Source organism: Lathyrus oleraceus, chromosome 4 (assembly GCF_024323335.1).
Source record: "Lathyrus oleraceus cultivar Zhongwan6 chromosome 4, CAAS_Psat_ZW6_1.0, whole genome shotgun sequence".
Lineage (NCBI taxonomy): Eukaryota > Viridiplantae > Streptophyta > Magnoliopsida > Fabales > Fabaceae > Lathyrus > Lathyrus oleraceus.
Genome location: NC_066582.1, coordinates 360,484,209 through 360,497,482, shown reverse-complemented (window position 1 = coordinate 360,497,482; position 13,274 = coordinate 360,484,209). Strand labels below are relative to the sequence as shown.

Below are 13,274 nucleotides of genomic sequence, written 5' to 3'. Positions count from 1 at the left end.
TTACTTTCTTTTCCAAACCAAACAATGTATAAGAGATTAAAATGAATCCTACCAACATTGTCGTCTAGGCACATTTGCCGTTCATTTTTTATTTTTGAATCTTCAGTATCATCACATGTAGTATTTAAATAACATTACTTTTAAAATAATTTATAAAATTAATTGAAAGCATAGTTTTAAATAATATTGTAAAAGAAAACATAATTAAGAATATGAGTGTTATGTGGGGTCTCCTTAATTCGTAATCTGAGTTAGAGTGAGTCAATATTAAAATACGAATTGCTGACGTGGTGAAATCGTGACGGCTCTATAGAAGCAAACATCAAATTGCATAACTGTAATGTAAAAGTCTGTAAGAGAAGCGTTTCTTTTTGTGTGAAACTGAAACCGCAATACTTTCGTACTGTAACCTTTTCGTCTCTCTGACTCTAGCATTCTTTTCATTTATAATGTTACCAATGTCGCTTGCAAAACCGAATATCGTTCTGTAACTTGGGGAAATATTTTGAGTTGTTTTCGACCACATGGAGGATCAAAATTACTCCAACGAATTGGAGATAGCTGTCAGGATTGTCCACGTCGCATGTGCTCTCTGTGGGAGGGTGCAGGAGAAACTCCTTGCAACGGAGGTTGTGTCCAAAGACGATGATTCCCCTGTTACTGTTGCAGGTATTTAAATTCAATCCTAATCTTTATTTTTTGTTCTTGTGAGTTGCGTGATATATATTTCATATATTATGGGTTTTTTAATTTTGTTTCTGCGTTGTGGTCTGTGGGAAATTCTGCATTCTGATAGTTGTTACTAGGATGATTAGTGAAATTGAAATGTGTAATAGGTAATGATGCAGCTTATAGATTTATGTACTATTGGAAAAGTTGTGCATTGGTTTTCCAATGAAGATAATTGATTTTGGTTTTGTAAAGAGGGGTTGTGGCATACTTTGTTGCCTGTTTGCCTGCTATTATTTCTGTATAATCTTGGTTATATATAATGATATTTATCAGATTTTGTAAAAGTGATTTGAGTTTAACATGAAAATATTTGTGTTTGATTCGTTCATGTTAAATGAGTTAGATAATAAATTTGACTGGAAAATTCAGTTTTAAGTTTTCAGAATCACTTCAGAATATGTGTTGGAGATGTAATATCATTCGTTTCTTATAAGTTATATGCAATGTCTTGTGCTTTTCAAATGGTTGGTTTCCCTACATGATATCACAACTTCCATGTTAAAAATGTTCAAGTTTTATTTCAACAAAATAGGTAGGCGGGCATCAAAATATCTACATTTCAACCTCAATGGGTCTTTACATGAAAGGACTTATTAGAGATGTAATATGGAATCTTATAAGAATCCCAACTGTCGAGGAACCCTCCCTTAAAATCTATGTATCAAGAGGGAGGAACCAACCACTACTCTTCGGAGCATCCCATACTATTCAATGTGGGACTTGGGCATCCCATAATACTTCAATCCCTATCAGAAACGATCATGTGTTTTTGCCTAAAATCTCAATATCGGAATAGTTGGATTCTGAACATTTATTATGAGGGGCCACTTTTGAAATGAATCTAGTGAAACTAAAATCATTAGTAGTGTGTAATTCAGCTAAAGTCTGAAATTGGGTTTGCTGGAGCTCTGATTGGACAGTATTGTTAGCTTAAATCTTAGGTAGATTATCTAACACTGACACATTTATGGTGTTTCATAATATTATAGGTTGGTTTGATCTTTGAATCATAATGAAACTTCTCCATCTATCGTCATTGCTGGCATCATAATTGTATTGCGTGCATGTATTATGTGCATGCCAAAAGTATCAAGTCTACATTAAGACATGCAATGCAAAAAAATTGTCAATTTTTTTGCATAGCATGTATGATTTTGGCCTAATCCTATAAAACTATGTAGATGCTCATATGCCATGGTTAGGAACTATAATTCTTTAGATGAAAGTAAAATGTTTATTGGAACGGGAGAATTCATTCCTTTACCTCAAAGTGTTTGTGAACCTTATATAGCCGCGCCGCTCCAGCTTAAGCTATTAAGGGAAGGATCAAAGCGGTTTTACGCTTAGCACATCCCTTCACACAAGATCCCTTTCGACTTGAAGAGAGACCGGTGCATGGGCTCACATTAACTTTTATTTAAAACAATTAGGGTGGAACGAGTCAAACTCCTGACTACTTCATTGTAGAGGTTATGATACAGCCTCGACAAATAATAATCTTAAAAGCTTATGCTATTAGGAAAATGTATATGAATGGGTTTCATAAGATGATTTTTAACCTCTGATTTCATTTGCTTGAGATATAAATGTAGCGTATCTGCAGGTGATCTCACAAGTTATTCATCTGTGATTGTGCAATGATGGCTGAAATCAAAATGATGTTAAAGTTTTATACATCTAATATAATCTTGCACGTAGTTTGTATGATGCAATTCTTGCATTCTGGGATTAGATATCCCTGACCGTAATAAAAACATGCACCTAGTCTATATGCTGGTACATAACATTGAATTCACGATGCAATAAATTGTAGAAGTTGTTCAACCAGTAGCTGAATGTGTATAGATGGTTGGCCTGTTGAAGTACTGAATTTTTATATTACAGTACAAAAACTGTCATTTGGTTTAAGTATATCAGATAGAAGAGGTTTAAGTATATCAGATAGAAGAGGAAGAATACTTTCTTGTGTAATTTGAGATAGAGAGGTATAAAAAAATTACAGCACAACTATAAGATCTACAATATTGTATAGGGTTAATTGTTATATAGTAAAGAGTCATCAAGAAAATACACCAAATACTGCCTAGACAAGGGAGTGATTACACTAGGTAGAATGATGAATGAAAGCATTACAGAGCGAAAGTCTAGTTAACACCTATAGTAAAAAATATGGAAGGTCACGTTGTGTAGAAGACTTGTACACACCAGTGGGGATGATTGACAATAGAGGATATTGTATAAACCAAACCATTGAGTATTATTTTGATTTAAACAGTTTATTGTTAGACATGATTCATGATAAGACATTAGGATGGTTACATTCGATTACCAGGCCCTACTTAAGATGACAATGGTTTTATTCTCTTTTGGGGTGTGGTAGTCCTGCCGTATCTTTTCTTACTTCTCTTGGTGTCGCATTTATGGTAATAGTGTCTCTTTTTGGCAATCCATTATTATTTTCTAAATCATGTTTACAGTGGTCCTATAGACTTTCAATAATTGGTTCTCTCTTTTAGGTCGATATGAAGTTGGCTAGATCATCTTGTAGAATTTTTATAATTTCACTTTTATTGAGTAACGGCTTATGAATGTTTGAATGTCAACTTGTCATTTTCAAGTTGTCATTATCCTTAGTTTTCTTAACATTTTTTCTGACACTAAATAAAGATGGATACATTTTTTACTTTTGTTATTTAGCGACAGTCCAAAGATTCAAGCTCCAATTTCCATCCCATTTTTGCTTCTACGGACTAGAGCTAACACCACTTTTCTCTTTTTCTTTCCACTGTGCACATTAGATTTCACAATTTTGCACTCAGACCAAACAAGCTTGTTTGTATTCATATACCACTGGAAACAATCAATTTAATATCGGAAATGGAGATATACTACTTTTGTTTCTTAACCTTGTTGTTATGGTACTTAATATTTTTGTTTTTGGTGATAGTATTGTTTGAAGTTATTTGACTAGTTATTTTGCTTGATATCTCTGCATGAGAAGACTTGAGTGTTCAAGCAATCACTAGTTGGTTACTAGCAAAAACATTCGGGGTTCAAAATGTGTCCATTGTTGCGGAAGAAGACGTAGAAATTTTCTCCAAGGACAATTCAGCAGCCTTACTGGAAGCTGTTGTGGATACCGTCAATGAGTCTTTATCTTTTGCAGCCATGTATGGTCTTCAAAGTCCAGAGACAACTCTCGGGACATCAGAAGTTCTCGAGGCCATTGGCCGCTGCAGCTCAACAGGTGGCCCCAGCGGAAGGCATTGGGTACTTGACCCTGTTGACGGCACATTAGGATTTGTACGTGGTGATCAGTATGCAGTTGCTCTAGCTTTGATTGAGAATGGAAAAGTTGTTCTTGGAGTTCTTGGGTGCCCCAATTACCCAGTGAAGACAGAATGGCTAAGTTATCAGTACCAGTATCATGAAACAACATCACAATCATCTCCAACAACTACAGATGCATGGGGAAAAGGATGTGTGTTGTATGCTAAGAGAGGCAGTGGTGAGGCGTGGTTGCAGTCGTTGATTCCTGCAGATAAGTTGCTAGAATGGCCAAATTGTGCGAGATGTATTCGAGTTTCTTCAGTGGATGAACCAGCATTGGCAACTCTCTGTGAACCAGTGGAAAGGGCAAACTCAAACCATTCCTTCACAGCTGGCCTTGCTCACAGTGTGGGACTTAGGTATAATACTTCTCAGTTTTTCTTTCAAATGTTCTGCATCTTGATTTATTTCACACATTCTATTGGCTAAAATTACATCCAGATAAATAGCAATGCAGACTGCATTTAAACAGTATTGTGTTTAAAGATTTAAGGGCCAGGAGAGAAATCATTTCTAGACCTGGTAACAACAGGGTCACTTCAACTAGAAATTGGGCAACCATATATGTTGAGAGTCCCACATTACATGAGATATAACCCTTAAAATGTGTTAATAAGTGAGAGGCATCTCTCATCTTACAAGTTGGTTTCGTATGGTTAAGTTAGGTCAAACCAAAATTTTAAGATGGTACCCAAGCATATCCTACATTTTAATTCTTTGTATTTCCAAAGGATTATAAGGAACTTCAAATAAAAAATCTTGGACAACTATATCTACAACATAGGAATTGATTTTTGGTTTATTTAATTTCTCACCCCAAACATTGGAAAGTTATAACTGAATTTCTTAATTGACTATGAGAATAAGTTACTATATTGATATTCTGATCGAAAGCATTTCCTAGAAAGGAACCTATGAAAGAAAGGATTTATAGACCAAACACCTTAGTGCCCGTTTACTTTCAATGTTTCATGTTTTCATTTTCACCATTTTCTTTTACAACTTTTGCAAACAAATCTAGCATTTCCTGAAAATTTGAAAATTGTCAAAACACTGTTTTCATTATTTTTGAAAATGCATTATTTGCAACTTGTGTTTCATATCCTCTGTCATAATTGTTACTACATGAGTCACGGTTGGGGAGTTAGGAATAATTGTTACTATATTTCTCTCTTTTTTTAACACGATATTTGGGATTGAAATGCTCTACTCTCTCAAAATCTGGTACAGAAAACAGCCCTTACGCGTCCACAGCATGGTAAAGTATGCAGCAATAGCAAGGGGAGATGCAGAGATATTCATGAAATTTGCGAAGTCTGGTTACAAGGAGAAAATATGGGATCATGCTGCCGGTGTTGTGATTGTTGAAGAGGCCGGTGGTGTGGTGACCGATGCCGGAGGCCGCCCTCTGGACTTTTCAAAGGGAACATACTTAGAGGGTCTTGACCGCGGCATAATTGCATGCTCCGGTGTCACGTTGCATGAAAAATTGATTGATGCTGTTTATGCTAGCTGGGACTCCTCAAATTTATGAGGCTTTTTTCCTCACTCCAAAGTTTTTGTATTCATTTAATAGCTCATTTTATTTTTCAGTATACTGACAGGAAATTCATATTTAACTGAATATACATTAAACCCAGAATACCCAGAAATGAAAAAGAAGAAGAATATACATTTATCCTATAACAGAAATCGTCCATAGTGTCATGTGTGGATACTAAATGATTGTGTCATCCTTTTTTTCGTTGCCATAATATTTTCATAATTAAAATTCTTTAAAAAAATGTTTTTGATAGCAATCGAATGTGACAGTGTAAGAAATACTGGTGTGTTGAGAGAAATTTTAATTATAGTATTTTTTGTAACAATGAGATCACTTTTCCCAATTTTATTGGTTTATACAAGCCACAAGAAAAAAAAAATTAGAAATTCAAACGAAGAAGGATTTTATATAGTTTGTAATAGTTCTCCTGATCATTAAAATCAAGGTGTTAAATTTGTGCGCAGAAGCTAAACAAATAAAACATTGAACTTTTTATTCAAGGTAAATCCATGACAGACACTTGTCTTTTTATATAACACAAGACAGACAGAAAGCAATAATATTATCACAAACAACATCAACAAACATAAACCATTTATCTTTTTGCAAACTATACCATTCCCACTGTTGGCAACACTAGTTCAATCACATTGTTCTTGTTTTTGGAATTATCACCGGGAACAAATAAACAAGCACCACAATCAGCAGAAAGAAGTGATGTAGTTCTATATCTATCTTCACCCCCAACCACCGGCATCCCCACACCTAACTTAGCTGCTGGATTTTCAAAATTAGGCTGATAAGTCCTCCCAAGAACACCTTCAACTTTCGAAGACAGATCAGAAAATTTAAACTGAACCTCCAAATGAGCAAAACAATCATTATCAGGAATTTGATAGTTATGAATTCTACTATCTTCCTTAGTTACAGGCACAACATTCACATATATCTTCACAATCCCATGAACATTAACGACAACACTATTGGTGTTTGATGTTCTCTCAACACTAATTTTCTTTTCTTGAATTTCCCATTTAGAGAGGTAACCTTGTGGAACATGAAGTTCCTCTCCATTGTAAGAGAATTTCAAATGATCAATTTCATGATCCCATTTTGTTGGTTTGGTTGATTCAACAATGAAGTTGTGAGATTCAAAGAGGACTCCAAGTGCTTGAATCCATGTATAATCTCTTGTTCTACCTTTCGGCCTTAGGCCAATGAAACGTGCATTGATTTGGAGATTTTGATCGGATACTAAGGTGAAATGTTGATTGACTCTTCCATGGAAGTAGAAAACTATTCCATCTGCTCCAATAAAGCGTGGGTCTAAGCATGCTGATCCGCGACCATTGCAGTTTGGTTTGCGATCTGTTGTTATTGAATTTTGAAATAGAGAAATGAAAACTTTTAGACAAAATGGTAATATGAGGATAGAATATAAAGAACTTACGTTTGCACTGAGTTTTGCATACGGGAGAAGCACAGTCAAGAGAGCAAACTTTGGCATTTGGGTCAGAGGGTGATTTAAGAGGGCACTGAGTAGGGCATTTTATTTTCTTCCCAAAGCATGGACTGCTCAGAAAGTTGCAGCTCAGATTGTCTGTTACTGCTTCTGAAATTGTTTCCATATTCATTGCAAACGAAAGCAACACAAAAAATATTAAGCAATTTCTCCTTGAGACACCCATCACCACTAGCTTCCTCTAATAATACAAAGGAAATAAACTCTCCTATGATGTTTTCTCTTTTCCCTACTCCGTCAACCTATATTTATACTAAACAAGCGCAATGTTTTTTTTAATCTTCTTTCTTTTATAATTGAATTCTAGTATTGAGAAAATGATAGTTGACCTAAGTGACTTTGAAGAGGGGCAAAGACTCTTGAGTGCTTGCATTGGAAATGCAACATATACAGGTTATTGACACACCGCTAAGTCCGGTGTTGCCATAACAAACGGAGGGAACTCGTGAAGAGAGTATGATGCTATGTTGCTTTTTATTTTATTTTTATAAGGTCATATATGCTATGTTGTCAAGCCATTTAAATTCTTCTATCTAGATTAAATTATTTTCATTTTTCTGTTTGTAACTGTTTTGTTTTGTAGTTATGACAGTTATTTTAACTCCTTGTGTATATATAGTTTGAATCAATAAAGGAAGAGTCAAATTAAATATGTTTAGTTTCAATACTCTCTTCAATTCATATTATGGTATTAGTAGTGTGAGCAAATAGAAGATTCATCTTCTTCCGATACTTTTTCATTGAGTTTTTCATTCACATCTACAACAATAGATGTTTATGATCATGAAAATTCATCCACAACACAAACAACAACAATAATGCCAACAATCACAATGCTAACAATCAGAATCACAACAACTAACAAAGCAAGAATCTGACCCTTGATCAATCAAGTCCCTATTGTCTTCATCCTACTTAAACCCCCTATGTAATACTTGTGTCTCCGCCTTTATCAGAAAATAACTATAAATCTTGGAGTCGTCGATAAAACGTGCCCTCTTGAGCAAGAATAAGATCAAATTTATCAACGACTAACTCACAACACCCCAAGAAGATGACCCTCTTTTTGACACTTGGGAAAGATGCAATAACATTGTTCTTTCATGGATCTCTGCATCTTTATCGCCTGATATTGCTCAAAGTACAATATATGTTGACAATGCAACTCAATTCTAGACAGACCTCTACAATCAATTCTCCAAAAGTGACCACTTTCTCCTATCTAACTTGCTTCAACAAATTCATTCCATGTGACAAGGTGACAAATCAGTAACTTCATATTTGAATGAGTTGAAAATTCTTTGGGAAGACTTAGAGGACCTCAAGATTCCCCCTAATTGCACTTGTGGTGCACACCTCACCATAAAAAAAAACATGATATGAAGTATGCATCTGCTTCTTAAAAAATTTGAATGATAATTTCAACGAGGTCAATTCCCAAATTTTCATGGTTGATCCCCTTCCTGATGTTACAAAGGTATTTTCTTCAATCTTGCAACAAGAAAGACAATTATACACTTCTATCACTTCTGAATCTTCAAAGATTCTCTTTGCCACACCAAAAATCAACAAATCAATGGATGATTTCAGCAAAAACAAGGCAAAGGCCGCGAAAAGCCCAACTTTCAAGGAATAGGATCATCCACTTCTAAAATTTTCTATTTTTGTGGCAAAAGCGGACACACTCTTGGTACATTTTATTTCAAACACGGGTTCCCACCAGATTTTAGGTTCAAAGACAAAGTAGGATTCTCCACCAAAGTTAATACATGTGATGAAGATCATAATCAAGCCACACAACATGTCGATCATCAAGATAATAAGGTTGAAATCACATTTGATATGTATAACAAACTTGTAGAATTGCTCAACAAAATAGAGGACTTAACTAACTTTGATCCTCACGTCACCCATGCATCATCGGTTTGCATTATTCTTCCATTCAAATTAATGACAGTTTCTTAAGTAAAAATTGGATCATTGATACATATGCAACTGTTTACTGTGGAAATTGGTAAACAACCGCTGGTCCTCCCTAGGCTTTAAAACAAAGGGTTACTTGCAGGATCGACCAGTTGATCCCAGGACATGTGCTAGTGCAAGTGAAGCTTGTCCAACTCGACAGAATGACTTTGTGAGGAACGGTTCCTAACAAAGTGTCGAACAAGCGTATGGTTTTTCCACACGAACGATTTAGACAATGTTACAGCCTATAGGTGACTCGTGACCGACAACGCTATAACATTCAAAAGAGGTATATGACGAACACGCTCTTGGTAAACTCTATTATCGTAATAGAATTAGTGTTGACAGCGTAAACGACAACGTAAAATGATAACTCAAAAGTAAATGAAATTAAGATAAAATGTTCAACGGGAACAATTGAAAAGTAAGGAAGTTGCATTGAAATAAATGTGGTAATTCATGTACATAGCACTCTCAAAAAACTCTTGCTTCCTCGCGCTGGGAATGAGAAGTTTTCTTACAAGTGATTTTCAGTACAAAGTGAACACCCTGAGCCCCTTGTGGGACATTCTATTTATACTAAACTAAAGGAACTGCTCATAAGCTAAAACTCCTAGAAACTAGCTGATGTTATATTACACGATCTGTACAACCGTTGCACCCATGTCTTGCTAACTGCTCCACATTCTGGTGCTCTTATTCTTTTTGTAATTGCTGGTTATTTTTAGATTTCGAATTTCTCCCGCCCAGACGTTAGGACGATGCTGTCTTCTGCACATTTGGCTATAATTCTTTAAGTCTCAAACTTCACTTTGGTCGACAAAATGGCCTGTCGACCAGGCCAACTTCTCTTGTCGGCTTCATCCTTTGACTTGTGTTTTTCCCACTCTTTGCTTGCCTCCAACACCTCTTCATCTTTTGATGGGGTATAACCCCCAAATTCACAGAACTCTGTCATTAACTATGCTTTCAGCATGCCTTAGAGATTTTTCGTGGTAACAAAATGCCCCCCAGAGATGCCATTTTCGACTGTCGAAGTTGGCGAGATGATGGCATCTCTGAAACGTCGATTTACCCCTTATTGTTTCCACTTCTACTTAGTGGGACCTCTGTTTACCCCACGCTGATGACGTCATATAATCATGGCGGACGTTTCCTTTTTCCCTCGAGACGCACAAAATCACGTCTACGTCACTTCGCATCTTTATGACTGAACGTGTTTGTCTTTTCGCTTGCCTTCTCTCCTCCACGTGTCTGTAAGCGTGGGAACGTGGGCATACGTGTCGAAAATGGAAGTTCAACCGCTCACTCTTCTCTGCTCAGGGTTTAAACTCTATAAAACCCTCACTCTTTCTTCTTCTATTTTTTCGCCCTCTTGCTTCAGCATTTACTTGTCTCCTGCGCTCTGTGAAAACTCTTATTCTCCAAAACGAAAAAATCTTCTATTCTCTCCATGGCAAGCTCCAACAAACCTTCTGCTGCTAAACTCACACATCCCATCAACATTGATGGTAGGGAGTATGTTCCTGAGCCTCCATTTGCAGAAGAAAAGGAAAAAATCTAGCGTTCTCAGGTATTGATTCCTCTTTCTTTGGCTAATGAACCCTTAGCGTTCTTAGGTCCTCTCCCAGAAAACCGACACCCAGAGATTACCAGAAACGACTCTTCCCTTTTCCCCTCCAGTCACATTTCTGAACCTGTGATTTCCGCTCAACAACCCTTATCCCTTCGCTACGTCGACAGGAACTTCAGGACTGCTCCTCCCAGAAATTATCCTAAGTTTTGTGCTTGGATGGACCGATTGGAATCAGAAAAAATCGACCACTAGAAAAGGACAGGCATCTATACCCTTTTACAGATTGCCCGTTGTGGCCCTCCCCAGTCTTGTGGCATGTTATTAGCTTCCCTTCAATTATGGGAGACTTCGACCAACTCCTTCCATACTAAGTGTGGCATGATCACGCCGACACTTCTGGACATTACTGCCATCACTGGCTTGAAACCGACTGGCGAAGTCTTCGACTGCGAAGCTGTAGCGCCAATTTCCTTGAGGTTCGACGTTGGTGACTCTCGCAAGCCAACATACAACAATTTCATTGATCATCATGCCACCTCTGCAGGCCATGTGACCGACGAGGAACATGTGGCTTTCTTGACCCTTTGGTTGTCCCGATTTGTCTTCTGCTCTAGATCTATGCAGGTAGCCAAGCACTTTGCTCTCCTGGAAACCCAACTGCACCAAGAGCGTGACATTGCCTTGGGCCAACTGATTTTAGCTTCTCTCTATGAGTCTCTATCTGAGGTTGTCTGCCAGATTAGGCTCTTCGACCCCGAGAACTCCAGAAAGAAAAACGTGTTGGTCCATGGCCCTTTCTGGTTTCTGCAATTGTGGCTCAATGCCACTTTCTCCAAAGATATAGCCCCCTATGGAATCAGGAGGGTTGCGTGTCCCCTAGAGGAACAACATCTTATCTGGAAACGGTTGATCCCCCTGACGCCTATCGACAAAAACTTCCCGGACCTTCAAGTGTTTCGACTTTTATTCAACATCATGTTGAGTCGTGTCGATTTCCTACCTTCTATGGCCCCTTTTAGCCTTCGAACTGAGGGTCCTGAGTGGCTCACCAGACCTTTCCCTCTGGCTGACGGGGAACACAGAGATGAAACCTTCCTCATCTGGAGGCGTTTTCTAGTCCCTCGATTCCTGTCGGCTAAGACCTCCAACAACAATCCTGGCTTAGTGGCTTATCAGCCTAACCTTGTGGCCAGGAAATTTGGCCTTTGCCAACTCATTCCCAAGTCTCTGTTCTCCTCCCAAGAATTGCTTGCCAATATCCTTTGCGGTCAACCTTGGAGCGAGATCGAATAGGAACTTGAAACCATTTGGAAAAACCGACCACGTCTCCCTTCTCTTCCTTTTCGACCAGCATACTACTGTACCAAAGAATTCCATGATTGGTGGCAGTCGTATTTTACCCTTTATGTTGGCGCTCCTGATGCCAAACTATCTGAATTAACTGAGGCTTTTGTTTGTTTGCAGGCGAAGTCGGCCAAGTGTAAGGCTCTTCATGTCAAATAAATTCGTGCTTTCCATAATTATTTCCAAGTTGTGTATCGACCAGATAATCTTCGTGGGACCATCTGGGCGGTTGCGGTCGAACTAAAGGCGAAAGTAACAGACAGGCTTTCAAAACTCAAAATCCCCGGTTACGTGAAAGACAAGTATCTTTATGCCATTCACTTTGGAAACCTCAAGTTCCCTCCTCTGCCATCTAGCCCTCTGGCTTTGGCCTTTGGTCATTTGGTTCCGGTGTGGTTTTATTGTCCCATTTCATACGTACAAAACTCCTCTAAGGAAAAGGCCGACAGAGTGGTCCCGACGAAGTATTATCTGCCTGACTACTCAGGGCCGCTTCATATTGATCCTCAATATGTTAGCGTGTTCGAAACCACACAACTTGGTAGCACTTCTCTGGAAATTTTAACACTCCCTTTCTAGCTGGATTTCGTCGCTCACTTGCGTTTCTTTTGTTTATTCGCAGCGATCCCTCTAACTCCTGTAGATTCTGCATCTGCTAACCAACCTACTCGTTCGACACAGGAGGCTCAGGTTCGACTCTGGCTGAGTTGCTATTTCCTTTGTCTTTTTTTTTTATTCTTAGCCATCCTCTTCCTTCCTGCAGGCTGCTCCTGAGAAATCCTCTGACGATGATGGCCGCCCTATTGCTCAAGTCTTGAGGAAACCCAGTTCTTTTGTATGCCTCTATCTGAAGCATTCCTATTTTCTCTCGTGACTTTTTAAGAGAAATACTACGTGGTCTCTAATATCTCACTTATGTGCAGGGTCAACCACGTTCGACAGAACCTACTGTCTCCTTTCACTCTAAAAAATCCAAGAAACACAAACGCTTCGCCCCCACAGGCTCTGAGGTATTTCTTGTCGGCTTGTCTGCTCTTCTGGCTAGAATATCTGCTTATAACCTCTCTTCGTGTCTCCAGCGCACTTCCCAGCATAAATCCAAAAGCCACCATGGCCACAAGAGGAAAAAACATGAATCTCCCTCCAAGAGTGGCGAAACCAAGAAGAAAAAGCACCATACAATGCCTCCTCCAGAGGCTCCTGTTGGAGACGTCGACAACATTGTGGTCGACACTTCCATCCTAGATACGGTCCCTGATACA

At 38.2% G+C, this 13,274-nt stretch overlaps 2 protein-coding genes across 2 annotated transcripts; one reads left to right on the top strand and one right to left on the bottom strand.

Moving 5' to 3' along the window:
• Positions 1-328: 328 nt before the first annotated feature.
• Positions 329-5,676, top strand: LOC127075461 (PAP-specific phosphatase HAL2-like). The gene is made up of 3 exons (XM_051016927.1): positions 329-669; positions 3,734-4,421; positions 5,293-5,676. Exons 1-3 carry the CDS (start codon positions 525-527, stop codon positions 5,594-5,596), a joined length of 1,137 nt encoding a protein of 378 aa, XP_050872884.1. The 5' UTR covers positions 329-524; the 3' UTR covers positions 5,597-5,676.
• Positions 5,677-6,073: 397 nt separating this feature from the next.
• Positions 6,074-7,564, bottom strand: LOC127135527 (uncharacterized). The gene is made up of 2 exons (XM_051062199.1): positions 7,056-7,564; positions 6,074-6,973 (listed from the first exon to the last, which is right to left on the bottom strand). The coding sequence occupies exons 1-2, from the start codon at positions 7,291-7,293 to the stop codon at positions 6,216-6,218; spliced, it is 996 nt and encodes a 331-aa protein (XP_050918156.1). The 5' UTR covers positions 7,294-7,564; the 3' UTR covers positions 6,074-6,215.
• Between the last annotated feature and the right edge of the window lie 5,710 nt (positions 7,565-13,274).

Coding starts and splice junctions, on each gene's coding strand:
- LOC127135527 (XM_051062199.1), bottom strand. CDS start 7,293: ATGGGTGTCTCAAGGAGAAATTGCTTAATATTTTTTGTGTTGCTTTCG. Junction 6,974..7,055: donor ATGCAAAACTCAGTGCAAAC/GTAAGTTCTTTA, acceptor CAATAACAACAG/ATCGCAAACCAAACTGCAAT.
- LOC127075461 (XM_051016927.1), top strand. CDS start 525: ATGGAGGATCAAAATTACTCCAACGAATTGGAGATAGCTGTCAGGATT. Junction 670..3,733: donor TTCCCCTGTTACTGTTGCAG/GTATTTAAATTC, acceptor CTGCATGAGAAG/ACTTGAGTGTTCAAGCAATC. Junction 4,422..5,292: donor GCTCACAGTGTGGGACTTAG/GTATAATACTTC, acceptor AATCTGGTACAG/AAAACAGCCCTTACGCGTCC.